The sequence below is a fragment of the Leopardus geoffroyi genome, chromosome D1 (genome assembly GCF_018350155.1).
Source record: "Leopardus geoffroyi isolate Oge1 chromosome D1, O.geoffroyi_Oge1_pat1.0, whole genome shotgun sequence".
Lineage (NCBI taxonomy): Eukaryota > Metazoa > Chordata > Mammalia > Carnivora > Felidae > Leopardus > Leopardus geoffroyi.
In genome coordinates, this window is record NC_059329.1 from 88078154 (window position 1) to 88101951 (window position 23798).

Genomic DNA, 23798 nt, shown 5'->3' on the forward strand with positions numbered 1-23798 from the left:
TTTTTAACTACACACAGCAAATACTTTGATATAATCTAAGATAATAAAATAGTTGAACAACTTTTGTTTTTAGATTTACATTCGTATAGAAACAATCTGTGGAACTCCTCACCTCAAAACCAGGGTGTCTAAAAATGGTGATTCATTAGCATTGCTTTAAATAATTGTTTGGTTAAAAGTTGCAGTTTCCATTCTCAACTGAAATGTGTCTCCACACAGTTTCCCTTGGGTCCAAAGCTTAAGGCCTTGGGAAGGTGGCCAAGAAGAAAGGATGACCACTCTCCTCTCTGTCCTTCCCTTGTGTGGAGGACAGTGATTGGAGCAGGGCTGTCATAAAAGCCAGGAAGAAAAGATATCAATTGCACATCTCTAATTGTCAAGGGTCAAGGTCCTTTGCACACGTCCCTCTCCGTAAGTGTGAAGTTCTAGGATGATGGCTCGCGCCTGCCTGCCCAACACTCCTTTCCTTTACTAATCTTATCAGTGACTATGCATAGGCGGTGGCCACTGTCCATAAGCTCTCCCTAAAGGCTGATCATCCTGTCATAGTTAAGTCTTATCCCTTGTATTATGTCACTTGGATGCTGTGGCTTGGTGCCCAGAGAGGGTCCACCATCCCCTAAGAAATGCCTCATCCCACCCTCCAATCCCCAGAGTGCCCAAGAGTGAAGACCCTACGGAGACAGTGACTTCAGTGAAACACCCCTCAGAAATGCTGGGGGACTCGGGCCTAGATCATTCCATTGATCTTAGTCCATTCGTAGATGTCCTGTTCACACACTATGTCGGAGTTGATGAGGAGGTATCTGTCGCCCACACAGAAGTGCTTCTGACAGGCGGCGCATTTGAAACATTCCAGGTGATACACTTTGTCTTTCACTCGCATCGTCATCTCATAGGCACGGATCCGCTTGTCACAGGATGCACAGAGACCATCTTGGCCAAAAAGCCTAAGGGAAAAAACAGAAAGAAAAGCTAAGAAGACGGTGGCAGAGACAATATTGGAAGAAAGGGTTTGAGGATGGGTTCCATACAGGAGGCTCAATTTCTAACAGGTCAGGAAGAAAGGACAAGGTGGGTCTAGGGAGGCTCACAGAGTCTTTCCTAGAGGGAAGGAGGGACTGTGGCATGAGGCTGCAACCCATGGCATTTGTGTTTGGCATAACCTGCCCCTTTTCTGAGCTCTCCCTCTCTGTGGCCACCGGTCTAGGCTGCCCCAGGCCCCTCTTCTGTGGAGAAGTGCCTAGCTGAAGTGATTTAAGTTGTTAGGCAGTACTGTGTGTCCCTTCCCAGGGGAACTTTCATTTTAGAAGAAGAGCTGGAGTAAACCCCTGGGGACCTTTTGAGAGGGACCTGACCAGGAATGCAATGAAATGGGCATCTTTCTGAGGCTCTCAGATTCTCTCATGTCAACAGCCACTGATTCCACCCACGGGGAGGGCTGGTCTCAAACTCCTCCATAAGCTAAAATGGCCACCTCTGCATGACTGTTCGTTGGGGCCCCGGCTTCTGGGAGACAGTGAGAGCTGGATAGAAGACACTCAGCACAGGTAACCGTGCCTCAAGAATCTGGGAGATAAGCAGCATCTTTCCACATTGAATGGCAGAGCTTACTTCAAGGTCCTCGCTGCTCAATTGGTGTGAATCTCTGGAGAAACTTTTCTTCCGACGCTGAAATCAAGACTCCCCTAAGTCTCAATCAGTCACTTATTTCGAGCAATATTCAATGTCAAGGTGGGAGAGGCAACATGGTGGAGCTCAGTGCAGTGGTTCTTAAGCTGTGGTCCTGGGGCCAGCAGCATTTGCTAGAAATGGGAACTTGCTACAAATGCACATTCTCAAGCCTCCCGATTGAGACAGTCTGGGGATGAGGCCTAGCAGTCTGGTTACGGAGCACTTCCAGGTGATTCTGATGCAGGCTGAGGTTTTGCAATCAGCCTGTGAGAGTGGAATAGCGCAAGTACTGGGATCAGAAGACCCAGATTCAGTCCAAGACTACAGCGCAGAGCACTGAGTGGCCTCAGTGGGACCTCAGACTCCTCTGAGCTTCTGAAATGGCAGTGACCATAGCATCTACCCCATTATGAGAAGGATCAAACTGAGCATTGTCAAAGCACCAACGATCAAAGGCTAAGCCAACATTGGTTATAACACGTCAGGTGTATTCCCAATGGCGCAGTCCTGCTACAGGAGGTCATTTTCACGTGTGCCTGCTAACATAGCATGTTAGCGGGTCCTTTCCACATAAAACGTTTTGGACAGTTTTAGGCAAATGCTTCTTACTGGAAGTTCTTATTAACTTCAGAATAGCAGAGAATCAATTAGTGCATTTTGGGAGGCTATGGGGGAGACAGGAGCAATTGACAAATTTTGAAATATTTGGACAGAATTAACGGAATCAAGAAGACACGGGTCTGTGGGTAAAGGGTTGAGAGTTAGAGCCAGGGACCGGCTAGTTTCCCCCTGAATCCTGCTTTGCATTTGAGGCTCTCTAAGTGTTTTCAAGGCACCACGTGGGAGCAAACTCATTATAGGGGGAAGAACATTTTATCCCAACGTAGCAGATGGCGGAGCTGTAGGAAACTGCCACCTTGGAGGTCACAGAGTGGAAAGACAGTTCTGGTTTTCTGACTATTCAGTAAGTTGAGTTTGGGACTGAGCAGGGATAGACGACTCACAAAACAGTGTGCGTGGAATGAAGCCAACGCCTGGGGTGTGTGACCCTTAAGGAAGGAGAGCATTTATTAAAGGGAAGTTGGGGGTAAATTACAATACACATCAGGCAGTTAATGAGGGGAAGGACAAAGGACTAATATTTGGGAGGCAAGCTCAGGTCTAACTAGCCAGGTGCCCTGGAGCAAATGACATCCTCTCTTCTGGCTTCTGTGTCTCAAGCTGTAAAAGCAAGGGAACTGGGAGAAAAGGTTTCTGCAGCCCCTTCCAGCTCTGGTATTCTGAGATTCCACTAATAGGAAAAATAAACCAGGACTTGACATCTAATTTGAGCATTCACCTCAAGAACTGGTGCCTTAGGCTGGATATCCCTGAAGCAGACCCCGAGGAGGGGAATTATTAAGGATGTATTCTCAGGGGAAACTGGTAAGGCAGCAAGGGAAGCCAGATAGAAGGGGAGGCAGACAAGCAAAGTTGTAATCTCCAGCAAAGGCCCCGGGGTGGGGGTGGGGGGGGGCTCTGGGCCAATGGCACGGGGACTCTGGGGTATGTCTCCAGGTCTGCCGGCTCCAGGCAAGGCTGCAAGGCTTTGGTGCTCCTGCAATGCCAGTCATTGGTTAACATCAAGGTCCGCTGGGGGTCTGGGGGGCAGTGGGCACACTTCTGGCTCTACCAGAGGTACTGTTGGCTGTTGCAAGTGAAACCACTGTGGAGTGGGGTGCACTGCACACAAAAGTTGGTAGAAAGGGATCCGAGGGAATCTGGGCCTGGCACTGACATTAACAGCTACGATTAGGTTCCCTCCCAGCAACATTAACACAGCGGCATCAGGGTTTAGGTCGGCACTGGAGATCTCATAAATATTTGAAGCTAAATGTCTGAAAAGGACTGTAACAGGCGAGTCAGCTGTGGGAAATCCTCAAGAGGAGCAGTTCTCCTAGGGCGGGGTGGGGGGGCGGGAAGAAGACTGAACCCCATCACGGAACCCCCAGAGAGTCACCCCACCCCAACTTGCCTCTTTAAAAGACTGCCAGATATGTTAAGAATGCAAGTAAGCAAGTCCATGGCTAAAGGACCATTCCTGAAGCCAAAGAGGGTTTTTCTCCTCTGTCAAGAGGTGTCAATGTCTTAAGCTTTCTCCTGCCCATTTTAATAACAATAATATAAATATTAAAGGATGGCTGGAACCGCCTGCACTAACACAGAGTTAATTAACATGTTGCCTAGGAATGTAGCAGGGAGAAGAATTATTTCGTGTCACCAAGACACAAGTTAATTAACATTGGGTTCTCCCAGACAATTTTTTTTTTCCTCTTCTTTTTAAAAATGCAAAAGATTAACAAGCCCAGGCAGCACTGGGTTTATTCTTGAATGTTATATAAAACCACAGAGATAGGGAGAAGCTGGGGCTCTTTTGACCTTACTCTATCTGCACTATTTAATAAGATTCAAATGATTTGACAGGGATGTAGTCAGGGGGCCCAATGGGGATCATTTACCCGTCTGCTTTCTGCACTGACTTTTGGCAAACTGGTAGCCGGCAAAATCAGGTCTCTGTTTATCCCAGTTCCATTTTCTTGTAACTTAATAAAAAATGGACCACAATTATAATCAGGATCGTTGAAAACTCTACTTATTTTCTCTGAACCACCAAGTTTGCAAGGACTTTATTGGAGAATTTAGGGAGGAAAAAAGGCATTTATTCTATCAGTCTGGGTAAACAGATAAGCTTCCTTCACCGTGGAATTGCCTGCATTTTTTTTTTTTTTTTTTTAAATGTAAAAATGCTCTGAGGGCAGGTTTGGGAGGCAGAGGTAGCCTGGCCGCCAAAGGCACTGGAGTCTAAACAAGCTTCCCTGGGTTGGGTGGTCCTAATGTATTATGGCTGCATGCTCCACAGACCCTGTGCCCCAGGAAGATGGCAAAAAACTGACAGCTATACAGTTGAACAGATCTGACAGTAGAGGGCACAGAGTTACCTGCACGGCAGCTAATATGAAACTGGAAATGCTAGAACATTCCGAACCAAGGCACCCGTGGAGTGCTGGGAAACTCACATGGCCAACAGCATGACCCGGAGCATCAGAGATGTCCTTAGCTCCTGTCTCAGTGGGTGTCCTAGAGTTCCTATTTTTCCTTCCGTTCTCCCATCTCTTGTTCATTAGGTAGGAAAAGACTCGATGATCCTGTCATGAGGGTTGGTTGCAAGAGCAGCTAACATCTGTTTGACGTTCACGCACCAGGCCAAGAACTTTACACGTATGACCCCATCTAATCCTCGCCGCGTCCTTGGAAGTAGGTGCGGCTATTATCCCCATTTCTATAGATGAGGAGATCAAGGCTGGGGAAGGGTAAGTAGCTTGCCCGAGGTCACACAGCTAGAACGCTGTGTTGCTGGGACTCACACCTACAGCTGACTTCAGAGCTTTTGCCCTGTCACAGTCAAAAGCTTGGAGCTTTCCCGGGCACCTGGGTGGCTCAGTTAAGCGTCCGACTCTTTAATTTCAGCTCAGGTCATGATCTCACGGTTGGTGGGTTGGAGCCCCGCGTGGGGCTCTGTGCTGACAGTGTAGAGCCTGCTTGGGATTCTCTGTCTCCCTCTCTTTCTCTCAAAATAAATAAACTTAAAAAAAAAAAAAAAAAAGCTTGGAGCTTTGAAATGTCTCATCATATAATATTGGGGTCCTACAAAAAATTATTTACAACCTAGATATATGTTTTGAAGCATTCAATGAGCTCCTAAGAACCTACCCTCAAACTGGTCAACTCCAGCACTCCTGGATCCTCTGGCCCGACATGCGTACCCCTCCCCAGTCCTTGTGCCCCACCATGCCCCCCCCAGGGGACTTCTATTCAGCATTTCATGTTTATCATTCTTTCACCTTTAAAAAAACTAGTATTTTAGCACAGAGGAATGCGTCCCTGAGAATATGCTCCTCCAGCAGGAGGAGATGCCAACTACTTCTCTGCACAGGGCAGCTAGGCTCAGCCTCTGGCCTGAGCGGAAGAGGTGGACCTACACTCAGATGGTCTGTGGACTGTCCCCTCCCTGCTCAGGGCCCCAGGCGTGGACATAGCATACCTGAGATAGTCCCTCCGGCAGAGCTTCCGGCCCAGCTTGTAGTAGAGGCGCCGCCCCACCTCGCCCAGCCGGCACCCGCAGAGGTCGCAGCTCAGACAGTCCTCGTGCCAGTACTGGTCGATGGCCTTCAGGAAGTAGCGGTCCCCAATGTTCTGCTGGCAGCCGCCGCATGTCAGCAGGGACGGGGGGATCTGCAGCACTTCATCCACTGGCTCCCTGGAGAGAAGACCAAGCATTAGGGACAACCACATGACAAGCACCGGGGGTCAGGAACCGCTCTGGGCCGAACTGGACAGTTAGGTGCCTGTTGGTGACATCAGGAGAAAGGACAGGGCTCCACATCCTGAGGCTGAACTGCCGAGAGGCCCCGTTAGCCTGAGTCAGGCCTGGAGGGAGCTAGGTCTCTCCCTCCCCCTCCATGCTATAGAAGTAAATGCAGGGCACCAAGAGGTACACCCTGCGGGGGAGGGGGGGCGGGGTTGTGGCCCCTGCCTGCCGCCCAGCACTTTCTGGGCCTCTCTGCCGTCTTTTTCTTTTTTCCACTCTCCCCTCCTACTCTCCCCTGTATCTTGGCATTTCTCCTTCTTTTCCTCCTCCCATGCCTAGACTCAAGGGCACTGCCAAACCTCAGGGGAGGCACTTCAGGCTAAAAGAGTTACTTGCTTCAGGGACAGCCCACTACCCAGAGGGCTAAAGCTCTACAAATTCCCTGTTGAATGGACCTGCCATCCTAACCCAAGCCCTTCCCAACCGCACAAAGAGCAGAAGTGAGGAAGAAAAAAGAAAGCGGTAAAAAAATTATCTTAGGTTGTTTTGTTTCCCAAATAAAAATGCCATCAGGATGTAATAGGAATTCTCATTATCATTTAAATATATATATACATATATGTATATATATATTTTACAGAAATTCCACATCTCATCTTTATTACTGAATGAACCCTTGGAGAAAAATCCCAGGTATTAAGGCCATTGTTAGACTTATAAAGGCCATTAAATAGACCTTTCTGCATGTGAAAATTTTTACAACAGCAAAACTGATTTGGATAAAGCTGATTTAGGAAAGAAAATGAGGAAGGGGCAATGATTATTTTCAAGAGTAGACGGCAATTAAACAGACTCTGAAATCTCCATCCAGGCTTCCTAACAGTGAGCCTGTGATACGTGTTCCCTCCTTAAAAGGTGAGAGAGTGTCTCCAGTTCACTTTGCTTCCCTGGAGTCTGAATACTCCAGTTTTACATTTTAAAATAAATAATTTTATTTGGCAAAAGAAAATAAGAGTGGAGAGAAACATTTCCAGCACTGAATGAGATACAGGAAAAACCTAATACCTGTTGATTTGTAACAATTAACAAGCGCTCTTTTGAACCTTACTCAAAGGCAAATCTTTTTTTTTTTTTAATCTATTATGCTTTAAAAAATGGACTGGCTTCCGATTGTGCAATTCCCAAAGGGAGTTTCCTCCTCCATACCTTGAGGGTATAAATCTTTCTCCTATTTCTAGCTGACACTAATTTGCCAGGTAACCTTGTGCCCTGATTGGTCTGTGCCCATAGAGCTCAGCACCAATTATACTTAGGGACGATGAGACTCAGTGATCAGTGTTGTAACGCACGCAAGCTGACAACTCCAGGTGCCTCTTTAAAGTGGTCACCTCCCTGTGAATATTTAGGAATACTGAAACCAAGTCCATGCCTTGTAGACCAAGTGTAAGGGTCCTTCATAAGATGATCCCTTCTTAGAATAAGAAAATGTGAAACCCAAGTCAGTTTTTGTCTTAAACTGAAGACTTTAAAGAGTTGTAAAAATTCACTGAAGCTTGACTTGCTTTTCTTTGTTTCCACAGGTTATACATAAGGACTGCCATTCTCCCTTCTGAAAGATAATATCCCCAGCATTTCACATCTGTCAGCTCAGAAGCACATGTCCTCTCTTCCCACCGCCCATGGTCTTACTCGGGCTTCCAGAAACACTCGTGGAACCTCGACCACGCTGGATGCCCTGATGCTGATGCTGCCAATCAACTGTGAAAGAGGAGAACTTTCACCTTTCTGGTGCAAAGTTGCCTGGAATTAAAATGATCTGCTCTTTTTACTCACAGGTAAGCGGTAGGGGCCTCCCAATGCCTGGTAGAGGAAATCTATCCATTGGTGAATCCTGGCTGGCTTTCTGTCTAAATGTTTCATTTGCAGATGCCTAAGCAAGCTTCTACCTGTAAATTGGAGATGCTGATAGTCAAGGCCCACGTTGGCTTTGAGTAAGTAATCACAGTGAAAAAGCACAAACTTTGAAAAGGGCAAACCTTCAGGGAACTGAAACTTCCAGATTTATCTTCCAATAAAAGGATTAGTGGCTAAATTCTGTTGATCGAAAAGGCATTAGGCACCAATTCATCCCATTCACTCTTATTGTATTACTGTGGTCTTGCTCAGACTCTGAAAACTCAGGGCTAAGTTGTCATTCCAGATTGATTAAAAAAAGGGGGGGGGGGTGGTACAGACCACCCTGTAAACCCTGCATCTGCATAGATAGGTTCTTTTAAAAATGAATGTTATTTTTCTCCCGAGAACTTATTTATGGAAGCTGTGTTTTCCTTAGAACCAACCTAGCCCCTTGTAGACCTGGTGTGAGAGCCTTCAAGACTCAACAGTGATGTTTATATTCTCACTGGATCATGGTACTTCCTGTATTTTATAAGAGCATGCTGAGTGTTTATGCTGGTAACGAGGATAAAACCCACGTACATAAACACCATAGCCGGCTGAAACTGGGGGAGGGGGAGACTTCAATCAGGAAAGCACAGTTCCTTTAAAGCAGGAAAAGAAAAGAAAAGAGAAGACAAATGCGTCTTAAAAGCACAAATGGACAAGTCATTAACCAGCTCCTTTGGTCTGTGTAACAAATCCCTTCAAAGGATTAGATGGGGACTTCAAAGGAATAAAAATTCTCAATACCAGACAGCTAATGAATCTTAAAAGGGCATTTGCGCTGACGGGAAAATGATATCTCAAACAACCCTTTCTCCCCTTGTTAACGCTAAAGAATGGTTTGGAGGTATAGGCTGGGAATAGGGGAACGTTCCAAACCAGGACGAGGCTCTGAAAACAAATGTGGCAAATGCTTATTGGAGCTCTGGCTCCCTGACCCCAAACCCTTTGGAGCCCGTGAAAAAGGCTATGAGACACCGCTCCCCAGAGTTCACCTATACACAAAATGGTGCACTAACTTTTGAGGTTCACAGGCCCCCCCATCAGTGGACCCCAAGGGAGAGGGAAATACATGTACTCCAATTAACTCCGGATTTAGGGGCTCGAAAGTCTCTGGTGGCCGGAGAGAGCTGCTAGGTGGACGCTCGGACCTCCTTGCCCGCGGGTCCCTGGCGCTACTGGCAGCCGCCCCACCTGCGCACCGCAAAGGGGGCCGTCGGGGACTCCGGAGGCCTCCGCTTGGAATGTCCCCCTTTCCAGGATCAAATGGACAAAGAGAATGGGGACCGAGAAAGCGAGGGGGGAGAAGGAAGTAGAACCAAGCCCGGCACGCTCTCGGGACTGCACCTGCGCACCTCCAATCTCCCCTTGTGCCTGCTCCGGTGTAAACTTTCTGGCCCGCGGTGGCTTTGAGGTGCGTCCCGGGTAGCCGAGAAGGGCCCGCAGAGGTGCCAGGCCGACCCCCTCTCCCTGCCGCTGGTGGCCCAGCCCCTCTCCCAGTGCCCCCCGAGCCACCCGCGAGGAAGGGGGAGCCCTGCTCCAGGCGAAGGGAGCCAAGGGCACGCTGCGGGCGCGCACCTGAAACCTCGCCCGCCGCCCGCGCCACCCTGCAGCCCTGGGGCGCGAGGCCGTGGTCACCATGGGTGGCAGGGGCAGGGGAGCCACACTTACTCAGACGGGTCCAGGCTCTTCCTCTCGATGGCTGAGGACATTGGGGAGGGAGGTGGCGTGCCAAGCGGCGGGGGCGCTCCCTTTGTGGCGCGGGGCTGGCCGGCTGCCGGGGCTCGGACCCCCTCGGGTGCTCGGGCGCCGCCGCCGCCGCCGCTCCTGCACCTCCTCTTGCTCCGGCGCTCCGGCGGCGAGCTCGCCCCTCCGCGCTCAAGGACAGTCACCGCGCTCCCTTCAAACGCCAAAGAGAGAGAGCGAATCACCGGGCTGCCGGCGCGCCGCGGCCGAGGCGGGGACCGGGGCGCGCAGCCTGGCCCCAGCGGCTGCAGCTGCTGCTGCTCAGGACTTAACCTTCCATCCCGGTCCCGCCGCCGCCGCCGCCGCCGCCGCCGCCACCGCCACCGCCACCGCCAGGTCCGGCTCGGCTTGCGCGCTGTCGCCGGCTCCGCGCCGCCCGCGGGGATCGTGCGCGCCCGCCCGGCCGCCCCGAGTCCCTCGCACCTATGGCCCGGGTCGCGGCGCGCGGCTCGCCGCCGAGGGCAGGGAGGGGGCGGCGGCCTGGGGGCGGGGAGGGGGACCGTGCCTCTCTCCCCGGGCTCCCTCCTCTCTCGGGAAGGTCTATTTTCGCTCAGCTTCCCTCTGTCTCTGGTTTCATTTCCTTTTTCCTGATCACGATTCAAATACAATAGAAGGAAATCACATTTAAAGAGACAGCTGCCCGGTCCCCCCCCCCCCTTTTTTTTTAACGGGGCTCCTGGGGATTAGCAATACAAACAGCAGCAGCATCAGGACTGACTTGCTTCTTAAAGGGGCCAGCGTCGGGGACAGGCAGAGTCGCTCAGTGAACACCTCTCCTTAGAGAGGCGGCTGGGTTGCCTCTAAATCGTTCTTCAGGGCTTCCCCCCTTCGGCGTTTCCCTTTTGGTTAACTAAGACTGAAAGTAACCAGCAGGCCGCTCAAGGAAGAAAGAAAAGACAAGAACATGAGATAAGCACATACAGAAATGCCAGCGTCCCGAGTGGCTTTCGCGCCCGTCCGGGGTTCGAGGTTCCAGGTCCTCAGACACCGTGCGCGGGGCTGCCCCGGACAGCGCGGCTCTGCTTGCTGGCTGCGGGTTTGTGACTGCGTCCGCGCTCCAGAGAGGAGCCTGGTGCTGTGCGAGCAGGGACCGCACGGGCTGGGTACGCCTGAGCAGTGCCAGGGGCAGCTAATCCCGGAGGTGGGGGGGTGGTTGGGAGGGACCACGCTGGTCTGAGTCTCCTCTCCATCTGCTGGCGGCAGAATTCCATCCCTCAGCATCTTTCAAAAATCTGACTCCTGCGGTGAAAGTGCCCCCATGGAAAGTGCCAGTAATACTCTGCACAGAGAAAGTGCCTTTCCAATGATCAAGAACAGTACTTGGGAGCAGTACTATTTTGCCGTGGATCAGGGAAAGAGAAAGAAGCCAGACTTTTGGAGTTCTGGTTTCCCTTCCAACCACAAAGGCAAACAAAGTCTAGGAAGAGGAGGAGGCTAATAGTTTGTCCTTCTGTACGGAAAAACTTTGGGCCTTATCAGAGTTCTTTGCAAATTATTATACTCAGAAATTATTATTTTTCAGAAATGATTATTAAAGGTCTATTTGTGCATGATCCCAGTCACCAGTCTTGTAAAGAGGAAATTACCAAATCCTTTAGAACTCATAGTTTTATATAAACAGTCTGGATCATGGTCATAGACATTTTATTCCCATTTTAAAGATGACGTTGAAGGACTTGGATGAGATTACCTTGAAAGGTTGGTGGTTGAAGTCAGAACCGAGTTCCTGATTACTTCATTTTCCCTGTTCAGAGCCGATCCTCACTGACTTTGCACGAGTATAAACCAGAATTTACCATTGTGTGCATGGTTTTGTCATGTTCTTGTCTCCATGTGCAAGGTGGGGGTCGCTAATGGGTATAATTAACACTGTGTGCTGTGCTGTGTGTGTGTGTGTGTGTGTGTGTGTGTGTGTGTGTGATGAAAGAAGCCCAAAGAGCAGCTTTGGGTCCCAGTCAAGGCCTTCAGTATATAAAAACATATTGTCCTGATCAGACCCTTGCTTTTAACAAAAACAAACAAACAAATAAACAAACAAACAAAAAAAAAAAAGAAAGAAAGAAAGAAAGAAAGAAAAAGAAAAAGAAAAAAGAAAAAAGAAACTCCCTAGACATTTTAGGCAAGTCCAAATTATGTGATAAATATGTAACTTACCACTCTACAATCAGAAATGAAAATAAACCTATAGTTCGTGGTTAGCAGTTTACCTACTTATAGCCAGGCAGTGTGGTGGTTAAATGCCAGAGCTACCTGGGTTTCACTTAGGCCCTTATCAGCTAGCATGGCCTAGGAAAGTTACTTCATCTGAAGAGAAAGAATTGGGTAGTGGCTCTGGAGTCAGACTGTCAACATTCTAACCCTGTTTCCCACCTGTGTGAACCTGGGCTAAAAGCAATAATTTAAACTCCCAATACCCTCATCTGTAAAATGGGGATGCTGGAACCCATTGCATCAGTTGTTGTGACGATTAAAAGAGTAAATGCATGCAAAATGTGGCACATGAGCTTATAATGGAGTGGGGGTGATGACAGATAGGAGATTAAATGCATGGAAAGCACTCAATGTACATTAAGTGCACATAAAAGGCAGCTGCTGTGTTATAGCAAAACACATCATTGGGAGAGTTTAAAAAGAGCTTGAATTCAGCAATTCCTCTGGGTATTTATCCAAAGAAAATGAAAAAACTAACTTGAAAAGATATATGCATCTGCAGGTTCATTGCAGTCTTATGTCTTACAATAGCCAAGATATGGAAGCAACCTGTCCTTGTACGGATGAATGGATAAAGAAAATGTGTGTGTGTATACATATACACACAATGGAATATTACCTAGCCATTAAAAAGAATGAAATCTTGTCATTTGCAACAACATGGATGAGCCCTGAGGGCATTATGCTAAGTGAGAAGTAAATCAGAGAATGACAAATTCCATAGGAACTCACTTATAGGCGGAATCTAAAAAACAAGAAAACAAGCTCTTAGATACAGAACAGATTGGTGGTTGCCAGAGGCGAGGGAAAGGGGCAGGTGAAATGGGTATAGGTGGTCAAAAAGTACAAACTTTCAGGTATAAAATAAATAGCTCCTGGGGATATAATGTACAGCGTGGTGACTCTAATTAATAATAATACTGTGTTGCATGTTTGAAAGTTGCTGAGAGAGCAAATCTTAAAAGTTCTCATCACAAGAAAAAAACCTATGTAACCGTGGTGATGGATGTTAACTAGACTTATTGTGGTGATCTTTTGCAATATATGCAAATACTGGATCATTATATTGCACACCTGAAACTAATATAATGTTGTATGTCAATTATACCTCAATAAAAGATAAATTAAAAATTCAAAAATCAATAGGGAGAGCTTGGAATTAAATTTAAAGGTGAAATGGGGGCTTAAAATAAGAATTTCTCACCATATTTATAAACGATTCCCTGTTTTTAAAAAGCAAATGGAGCAGAGTCCCATCGCTTCGCTTCCTATTGCCTGAACATACGAGCATTTTCCATTTCAGTGTTCACTGTCTGGGTGACTAGATGATATGTTTGCATCTGCTTGCTTCTATGAAATCAGTTAAGTTGCTACCTTCCTTGTTACAGGTTTGTATGGGGGCTCAAGTTAGCTGTTAAAATAAATATATCCTCAAGGCAACCTCTGAACCACCAACTTTTGGGCATCAAGTTCCCTGTTAATAATAGGCTTCTGTTTTGACCCCAGTGTGTGAAGAAAGAGAGATTACTGCCTATGACTTTGGGTCAGTTTCTTATCTTTCACAACTCTTTGGGGAGAACTTCCTTAGAGAAAGTGAATATTTGAAATGGTATCTTAAGATTTCAATTTCACACACAGTGGTTGTAAGAAATAACTGCCTACCAGTGGGATTTCATTTCTATTCAACGGGCAATTAAATTGCTCAAATTTAAGCTTAACATTTAGAATCAAGTCTCAAAATGTGTTTTTATTATGAATAATTTTAAAGCAATTGTGACCTTACTGTATCTTTCTATAGCAAACTTTATGCCTTATGCAGAAGAGGGACTCAGTAACTATGAGGCAATTCAAACATGCAAAACAGTTCTTGAGAGTTGGGGAAATCTGTACTTATACCTACCCAGTGGGATTGCAATTTAATTCTTCTTCCCCACCCCAGCCCCTTCTCCTTGCTAATCTTGAACACCTTAAAATTTAGAAATTTTAACTTCTAAGTTAAAATTGAATGTGAATGTCAGAGGAAGACCAAATCCGTCGGCATGATGAATCTGACCTCAGGTAGATTGCTTTCTTCCTGTTGGCATTTTCTATTCTTTTTGCTTATTACATTTACAATTGTTTTCTAGGGAAGAGCGGTTTCAAGTAACTAAGGCTGCATTTCTTTGCTAAAATGGACTTCTAATAGAAATGAAAATGCAAATGTCATTGGGAAAATGCCAAGAGTGAAAATTTACTTCTTTTATTTTTTTTCCCAATCGTTAGAAGCTAAGTTGTATCACATGCCTGTGAGCTGTGACATTCACGTATAGAAACAAAAATAAAGATTTGTCTTAATATGGCTCCAGTTCCCATGCAAAATTCTTTAAACTACTCAATTGTCATAGGCATCTGGCTCCCAAACTCATCCCAGGACATTTCAGTTGGTGGATATGTTTTCACAGAATGTTAGACCTATTAGTAATCTTAGTAATAAATAAATCAGGTTTCCTGTACAGTTGAATAGACCCCCAAAAAGTCTTTAAAAATCCATTTCAACTGAGGCTCAGGAGAATGAGCATAGATGTTAGACAGACACAACTCGGCTGGTTACTAGCTGTGTGATTTGAAGGAAGTTACTTCACCTCTCTGAACCTCAGTTTCTATATCTGTAAATGGAGTCAGTCATAATGCTTAGCAGGGTTGGGACTAGGGTGAGGCCACTGCGATCACCTCACAGGAGTTTTAAGAGGATGTGCTAAGAGTTTTAGCATGATGTGTGTGAAAATGCTTTGCACACTAATGGTGCATAGTAAATACATAGAAATGAGAGTTGTTGGGGCACCTGAGTGGCTCAGTTGGTTAAGTGTTCGACTTCGGCTCAGGTCATGATTTCGAGGTTCGTGGGTTCGAACCCCGCGTCGGGCTCTGGGCTGACAGCTCAGAGCCTGGAGCCTGCTTTGGATTCTGTGTCTCCCTCTGTCTGCCCCTCCGCTGCCTGCACTCTATCTCTCGCATTATCTCAAAAATAAATAAACATTAAAAAAAGTAAAAAATAAAAGAAATGATAGTTGTTGTTATTACCTCATCTTTCAGAAGTTATCACCACTGTATCAGGAAACAACTAGCTAGTCTCCCAGCTAGTCAAAGCTACAGGAAGAGCTGAAGTGTATGTAAGACATCAACCAGCCCCAGGCTTGGGGGGCCCACATTTGTCAGCCAGAAATGCAGGATTGTACCCGTTTATGTTCTGGGCAAGCTGCTGACACCTCATTGCTTCTCTACTATGTTGTCTGCTTCAGCTACATCCTTGACTTTAGCTGTCTGATTTTCCCCTTACCAACAACTTCTAGACCCACTTTTACAACTAGGACAAGAGGCGGGATCGGGTGGTCAATCATTGCTCCCAGATATCACAATTCCACAGCAGGGTCTTAGCAGAATTAAGCTCCTAGCATGTCCTAGTGGAAGGAACCTCAAAAATGTGACTTCCTGGCTTGTTCTTTGGAGCAGAAGGGGTTCTGAGGCACCTCCCTAGGGGGCTTCACCTGCGTCTGTTCCAACCGCAGCAGCACTATACTTGTTGACCTTTGACATACTGCCTGACCTCTCTGGACTTTGGTTTTGGCATCTGTGAAGTGGGCATAGTCAGAGTTCCTGTCTCAAGGGGCCGTTACAGTAACGCTGTGAAATGAAACACATAAGGTGCTTGGAAAGGACCTAGTAAGTTTCCGAGGAAGATTCTCCTTACACAGAGACATTCCAGCTTTAAAATCTTTGAACACCCACTGATAATTCAGACCCTTTGAAGGGCAAGGCAAATGAGACATGGAATCGACAGCTCTTTTTTTTTTTTTTTAATTTTTTTTTTCAACGTTTATTTATTTTTTGGGGGGGACAGAGAGAGACAGAGCATGAACGGGGGAGGGGCAGAGAGAGAGGGAGACACAGAATCGGAAATAGGCTCCAGGCTCTGAGCCATCAGCCCAGAGCCTGACGCGGGGCTCGAACTCACAGACCGCGAGATCGTGACCTGGCTGAAGTCGGACGCTTAACCGACTGCGCCACCCAGGCGCCCCGGAATCGACAGCTCTTTCTTTCACCATAGCCATCAACAAACTCTTTCCCACCTTGGGTGCTGGACCCTGAACTTGTTCGCTGCTCGGAGTTCAAGTGGGGAGTTAGAGAGCTGGGTGAGCTGACTTACTGAGCTATCCTTGTGTTCTTTGTCCACACAAGCTGTCCCCTCTCTTTAACTGCAAAGAGACAGCCTCGCCTGAATGACACATCGCAGTGCCTGGGACTCAACACATTTGAAATCCAAACTCTTTCCTGCAGCCCTCGATAAATATTCATCGAATGAATGAAAGTACAAATAGAAGCCCTGCTTCCCTTGGCCAAAGCGTGCGCTGTGGTCTCTGGTAAATGTTGAGAAGGAACTTGAAAATCTTGTCTTCCTTGAGCATCACTTTTAGGAGAAGATAAGGTCTCGGATGCCATTCAGATTCAGGCCCGAAAATTGGTTTGTGAAAGAGATCAGGCTCCTGGCTTCTGGGAACACTCAGATATGGGTGGTGTCAGGAAGCAAGGCCAATGCTTTGAAGCTGGATTCTCTACTGCAGCCCCCGCACCCCCCCCCCCCCAGCTGCCCACAAGGAGATGTGGCTACAGCGAACCAGTGTAGAATGCAGCCAATGATACGAGCAAAGACACAGACTTTGGAGAGAGACTGGCTTGCCTTTTAGTCCTGGCTTTTTTAGCTACATGGTTTTAGGCAAATTATTTGACAGCGCCGAGCCTCAGTTCTGTCACGTATAAAATGGGGATAATTATATCTTCATCACGGGGTTGTAGGGATAAAATGAGATCACACATGTCAAATGCTTAGCCTAGCGCTCAATGGATGGCAGCTATTCTTAGAATTAATTAAGCAAAGAGAACCTCAGAGGAGGATAGTCAACCAGGGCAGGGTTTTCATGGCTGAACACAGGCGGGATCCTGCTACAATAAGGGCTCAGCTCCAGGAGGGTGGAGGCAGCCTTCTTGCCTGGGGAACTCTTGCTTTACCTCCTTACCTGCTCTGGTAACCCCCGTGGGACAGATGGGCTGGACTTACAGACACCTGGCTCAACCTCATGTTCAGGAAAACAGCATACAGAGATGGCATGAGGAACCTGCCTTGGCCACTGGCTCTTCAGAGTTGGAGGTCTCTGGTTTGAGGCACTGCATCTAGACAGGATCTCCATTGGATGGAGGAGCTAGGCTGCTTCTGGGGCAGCTGTGTTTTCTGGCGCTCAAGTCTAGCCGAGGACACTGAGTCTGGCAGGGAGAGGCAATTCTACTTCCTGATGATGTTTGCTTTCCTAAGCTTCAGACCTCAGTTGAAAGGAGTCTTGTCGATAATGCTCTCTAGAAATACCCATTGCTGAAGGAGGTATGAAAAGAGCTGCTTGCTCTTTTCTGCCAGTTTTCTCTGCCTCCCTTTAGCTGTCCCACATGCATCAGACTAACCCCGGAAGCTCAGGCTGACCCATCTGGAATCCTGTTTTCTTCACTGCCACCACCCTGCTCAAGAATTTGCAATGGCTCCCTATATAGCCTGTAACCATTGGCAAAAGGCCTAAACTTTGGGGACCCCAGTGCTCTTGTTTTTATAGAAGGAAGAAGGTTGAGCTGCAATTCTGTCCCTCTAGCAGGTCAGGACCAAGCCTTCCATGCTTCCGTTAAGGCTCTGTGATCCTCCCCACTCCATGGGTTCAATTTTATATTCCACACCCTAGTGCCTAAACTTTCCTACTCAGCCAGGCTTCTCCTCTTTGATCTCAAACACCCTGTTTGTGCCCATTTTTATGCACTTCTTATCCTGTTCTCTCTGTCTGGGATGTCTGCTTTGTCTGTGTTTCAAAACTTTGGTGCTTGAATAGTAGAGTGGTTAAGAATAAAGGCTTTGGAGATAAATAAACCTCGTTTCCAGCCTCTGCTTCATAACTTACTATCTGGGTAATTAATCTTAGGCAAATCTCTGAGCTTCAGTGCTTGCAATGATAAAACAGAGACAATGCTAAATATAGGGTTCGAAGAAGTAACTGAGATAATGTGTGCAGCAGACAGAACCCTGTGCATGGCACAGAGTAAGTGTTCAGTAAATGGCAATCATTAGTGCACCATTACTAAGTCCCCAGTCCTCTCTGCCTCCTCCAGTTTTGTCCATCAGCCTGGACCCAGCTCAAGTCACATCTTCACCCTGGAGTTTTCTCTGTCCCTGGAAGCTCAAGGTAGCTGATCCCTCCCTGAGTTCTCACGGCTCTTAGCTCTAGGGCCTGGTGAAGTGCTCATTAGACTCTGCCTGGCAGTACAGTGATTTCATGTGTGTGCCCAATCTTGCCACCTCAGAAGTGCCTTATGTTCTGGGAGAAGAGAGGCCATGATTTTCATTTTCACCAGCTTCCAGGGTACTGATATAAATTTGGAGATACTCAATAATTCCTTTTGAATTAAAGGCTTTAAATACCACATCCATGTTATCAATATCCCAAATTCCTAGATTCACATCGACATTCAGGAAGGCCTGAGGGTCTTTACATTGGAAACAAAGGTGTCCCTAGAATCAATATTGAGGATGGCCCATGCATTATCCGTCAAAGACCTCTTAAAAACCTGGGGACTGGGGCACCTGGGTGGATCAGTCGGTTAAGCGTCTGACTTGATTTTGACTCAGGTCATGATCTCACATTGGTGAGTTCAAGCCCCGCATTGGGCTCTGTGCTGACAGTGCGGAGCCTGCTTGGGATTCTGTCTCCCTCTCTCTCCACCCCTCCCTTGCTTGCTCTCTATATTTCTATCAAAAAAAATAAAAGTAAGCTTAAAAAAGGGGGGGGGTAACCCCTCTGGGAACTAAAGTTGTAAAACTTAGAAGAAAACCTAGGGGGAAATCTACATGACATTGGATATGCCAGTGAGTTTTTAACCAAAAGTACAGGTGTCATATTTTATTTATATTTAGTTTAATTGTTAAATTATATTTAATTTAATTGTTAAATTAAAAACAGATACATTGGGCTATGTGAAAGCTAGAGACTTGTACCTCGAAGACACTATCAACAGAGTAAAAAGGCAATCCATGGAATGGGAGAAAATATTTGCAAACCATATAGCTGATGGGAGGTTAATATTCAGTATATAAAAAGATTTCCTATAGTTCAACAAAAAAATTACCCAAATAACCAATTAAAAAATAGGCAAAGGACTTGAATAGACGTTTCTTCAGAGAAGATCTACAAATGGCCAGTAAGCACATGGAAAGCTGTTCGACCTCGCTAATCATTGGAGAAATACAGATCGAAACCACAATGAGATACCACTTCACATCCATTGGGATAGCTCTCACCAAAACCCAGAAAATAACAAGTGTTGGTAAGAATGTGGAGAAACTGGAACCCTTGGGCACTGCTGGCGGGAAGGCTCCTATAGGTACCGGTGCAGCTCCTATAGGATACAATATGTAGGTTCCTCAAAAATTAAAAATAGAATTACCAAATGACTCAGCAATTCCACTTTTGGGCATATACACCCCCCCCCATTGAAATCAGGAACTCAAGCAGATATTTATATGTCTGTGTTCATAGCAGCATTTTTCACAATAGACAAAAGATGGAAGAAAGCCACGTGTCCATCAACAGATGAATGGGTTTTTAAAAAACGGTGTGTGCATGCAATGAAATATTAGTCTACCTCAAAAAAGAAAATTCTGACCGATGCACAACATCAATGAACCTTGAAGGCACTATGCTAAATAAAGGAAACCAGCCACAAAAGGTCAAAGACTACATGATCTCACGCGTATGAGGTACCTAGAGTAGTCAGATTCATAGAGACAGAAGGTAGAATAGTGGTTGCCAGGGACTGAGGGGAAGAAAGAATTATTTTTCAATGGGTACATTGCTTCAGTTTGGAGAGATAAAAATAGTTCTGGAGACGGATGGTGGTGCTGGCTGTACAGCAATGTAGATGCACTTAATGCCACCGAAGTGTGCTCTTGGGAATGGTTACAATGGTAAATTTTATGTTATGCATATCTGACCACCAGAAACATTGGTCAAAGTTAAAGGCCATCTAGGTGCACATCTGGGCCAACATGCAAGGTTTTGCCTACTGTTTCAGGAAGCTCACAACCTTCTCAGATTCATCTGTGGACCCATTTAACCCCAAAGTTATGGGGAAGCTAGTCCTGTACGTCCTGAGACATTCTTTAGGTGCCCCTGTGGCAATCCCTACCCACTTAGGTCTCTGTCCGTGGTGGTGGGCCCTGATTTCCAGATGACTTTCTTTGCAAGAGGCCACCCGGCTCCAAGGAAAGGGGAAAAGGGTGCAGTGTGTTATTTTGTAAAGCCACATCCTTAAAGGAACTCAACGCTTGCATAGATATCTATCTGCCCTCTCCTCTGAGAATCTGTCAGTTAGAAGGCACCAGTCACAGGCTCCACTTTGGGGGGCAGTGGCAGGAACGGGGGTCTCCTGTAAGTAGAGCATCTTTAATGTTCCTTCAGGCCACAGCCCCTTTCCAAAGGCCCTGGGGGCTGCTTGTGGGCCAGCTCAGCTCCTCTCAAACTTTCAGGCTACAGTGCTTCCCATCATATTGCAGAAGGCCGCCTTGGGTCATATCTTGCAAAGGAAGAGCTATTAAAAAATATTCCATTTGTATTTCCTGCGTGGCCCTCCATCTGGAAATATCTTTTATCTGGCAACTTTTGCAAAGTGAACTGAATCTTGAAGGAGGTCCTGGCAGGTTTATGCTGGCTTCTCTATTATTCCAATAAGTCATTTCCATCCTAACCTTCACAAGGGCCGAGTAATCGTGACTTGGTATCAGAAACAGGACTGGCAGAGAATGGCAGCAAGTCTTTTGGGCCCAGAGGTATCTTTTTAACCCTGAAAACACCCACTTGGAGGGCAAGAGCAAAATCTAGAAAATTATTATACACACTCTCTCTCAGCTCAAATGTTGCTTCTTCGAGGAATCCCCACTCCCACCCTCCGTGACTAGATCAGGACCCACCATTGTCTAATGTCACTCCCAGTCTGGATCACAATTTGTAGTCCTACGTTTTGTGATGGTTAAAGCATGTCTGGCTCCCCCAGAGACTGCAAGCGCCTTTTGCTCAGAATCGAATCCAAGAGCCTAGCTTAGAATCTAGCAGATAGTAAGTATCCAATAAATATTTATTGAAAAAATGAATGCATGAGCAAACGAATGAATGAAACTCATCTTACCTGCCTCTCTGCCAGTTACTTCAAGTCCTGGTTGAAAAAATACCTCCTTTTCAGAACTGTTGTTACTGAGAGAAAATGACAGGAACCCTCTGGTAGGTAGCTAGAAACAGAATGGAGGGAGGGAGGGGAGGAGAGGTCTTTATCTTCAGTTAGAGAAATGTTTCCATGGGTCCTTGATAAAGTAGGGACAAATGCCCCCAGGGCCCTCTGATGGCTGTGTGTCCTTGATAGTGTGGCTGGGTGGGGCAGGCGGAACTTTGGCATCGGGGCAAAGGGATGGATTTTAACGGTTTCTTCACTGGTTGAAAAGGCTGCTTCCTGCCCAACTTTGTTTTTCTCCGTTATGTACCAGCTCAGCCTATAAATGGGAAGGAGTGGCCAGCTTCTCCCAATGTGTGGGGTGAGGTGGGGGTGGGGGGAGGCTGGTGCATCAGGAGCTGTCCTTGCCGAGGCTGTCCTGTCATGGCCTTTCAAGTCTGACATGGCAAGTGTTCCCCTTGTGTCTCACACTTTGAAAATCTCACATCACTTTCGGTCACAGAAATCCTCCCCCCACCCCCGACTTAGAAAGGGCAAGTAGCCAGGCTCCCATTTGATAGGGGAGGAAATGAGGCCAAGCCTTTCCAAATCTTAATCCTGCTTAAACTAGAGAGCCCTAGGACACTTATTCATTGAACTCTGGCATTCTTGCTCATGAGAAGGTCTTTTGAGAATTTATTTTTCAAGAGGAAGTGTTTCATTAGGCAAAAAAATCTACTCAGTGGCCATATTAAGTACATAGTAAGTGGCCTTTCTGGGATTTGTCTTTTGAGTAATTCACACAAAAGATTACAGTTAGGGATAGATGGGTCTATTGTTGCAAATGATAGCTCCCTCTCCTTGAGCACGTATTGTGCGCCAGGCACTTCTTACGTTTTATCTTATTTAACCCTATTAACAACCTTCTGAGGTCAATAGTATTATCCCATTTTATAGATAAGGAAACAGAAGGTCAGAGAAGTTTGATAACTTGCTCAGGGTCACACAACTACATAAGTGTAGGAAATGGGATTTGAACCTACGTCTTCTGACTCCATACCCTCGCTCTTACTCGCCATGTCAGTGTTTCCCAAATTTCCTGCATTTGCTTGTTAACCACACCTGTCCTTAGGCCCACACCACATCTACCAGATCAAAATCTCCAGGGTCCTCAGAGAGTATCTCTCTGGACACCAATCGAAAGTAGACTGCTCCCCAGGCACTAACACACCACTATTTTTTTTTTTTCATCATTGTACTTATCACTACCTGACATTTTCTTATGTATGTATTTGCTTCTTGTCTTTTTTCTCCACTGAGTGACAAGTTCCTTAAGTTCAGGGACAAGGTGCTCAAAGTTTAATCTCCAAACTACTAAAGAGAGGGTAGTACCTCCCTCCAAGTTTTATCTCCAAACTACTAAAGAGAGGTAGTACCCAATCCATATTTATTGAATAAGTTAGCAGACAAAATAAATATGTCTACTAACATAACATAATAATAAATAGTGAATTATGTTAAGAAGGATTCCAAGTCTGGAGCCAGGTTCCCCGGGGAAGAGAATCATTATTGCCTCCTAGTGTCTCCCAAGGCTATGGGATATGGAAAGGTTGACATGCATGCCATGTATTTGCCATCCCAGAGAAAGAAACTCAAGGGAAGGGAAACAAAAATGATATAAAAACAGAGAGGGGACAAAACAGAAGAGACTCATAAATATGGAGAACAAACAGAGGGTTACTGGAGGGGTTGTGGGCGGGGGGATGGGCTAAACGGGTAAGCGGCATTAAGGAATCTACTCCTGAAATCATTGTTGCACTATAGGCTAACTAATTTGGATGTAAATTTTAAAAAAGAAAAAAGAAAATTAAAAAAAAAAATCCCAAAATAATTAAGTGCAAGATGACCCAGCAAGTCAGTAGGAAAGTAAGGTGTAATGTAGTCCCTTCCTTCATGGACCTTTACCTTTTACTTGGGAAATCAGAATGAATAATACCTATATGATGGAGAACCAATACATGATTAACAGCAAGGGGTCGACCAGAAATGCAATCAGATTGGATTAAAGAGAAATTAGAATGGGAACAGGTATGGAAGGCTTTTTGGGGAAAGTGGAAATTTAGTCGCCCCTTGAGTGAATACTTTTGTGTCGGGTTTACACTATGAGTTTTACGTAGGCGGGGGTGGGTTTTGTTTTCCCCTTAGATCACCCTAATGAAGTAAGTAGTGTGATCACAACTTTATGGATGAGAAAACTGAGTCACGGAAAGGCTAAGAAATTTGTTCCAGGTCACAGAGCTACTAAGGCCTGAGTAGGGATTAACAGCCAGTCAAGGCTGGTTCTCCTCACCAACCCTGTAAGGAGAGCAGGTGTGCCCGGCAGAAAACCAGCCTGAGTAAAGGGCTCAGTGTGGGGCCAGGGGATAGAGATGCAGTTCTAGGCAGTGATGGAATGACAGGTTCAGGTTTCCTTTCAATGGAATAGTGTTACGATTCAACGTGGCAACCTGTTGGCCAAATGTATCACACCTGAGCCACGATCACAAGCAATTCAGACGTTTGTTACTGACTCTGGCATTGGTAAATCGGGGGGAGTCCCTGGACAAGGGGCCCA

The 23798-nt window shown here is 46.3% G+C and overlaps 1 protein-coding gene across 1 annotated transcript; it reads right to left on the reverse strand.

The window, feature by feature from the left end:
- Positions 1-145: 145 nt before the first annotated feature.
- On the reverse strand, positions 146-10105 carry LMO2 (LIM domain only 2). Its single transcript, XM_045484915.1, has 4 exons — positions 9983-10105; positions 9635-9863; positions 5756-5971; positions 146-950 (listed from the first exon to the last, which is right to left on the reverse strand). The coding sequence occupies exons 1-4, from the start codon at positions 9987-9989 to the stop codon at positions 731-733; spliced, it is 672 nt and encodes a 223-aa protein (XP_045340871.1). The 5' UTR covers positions 9990-10105; the 3' UTR covers positions 146-730.
- Positions 10106-23798: the final 13693 nt, after the last annotated feature.

Coding starts and splice junctions, on each gene's coding strand:
- LMO2 (XM_045484915.1), bottom strand. Junction 5,972..9,634: donor AAGAGCCTGGACCCGTCTGA/GTAAGTGTGGCT, acceptor TCTTCTCTCCAG/GGAGCCAGTGGATGAAGTGC. Junction 951..5,755: donor TGCCGGAGGGACTATCTCAG/GTATGCTATGTC, acceptor TTTTTCCCTTAG/GCTTTTTGGCCAAGATGGTC.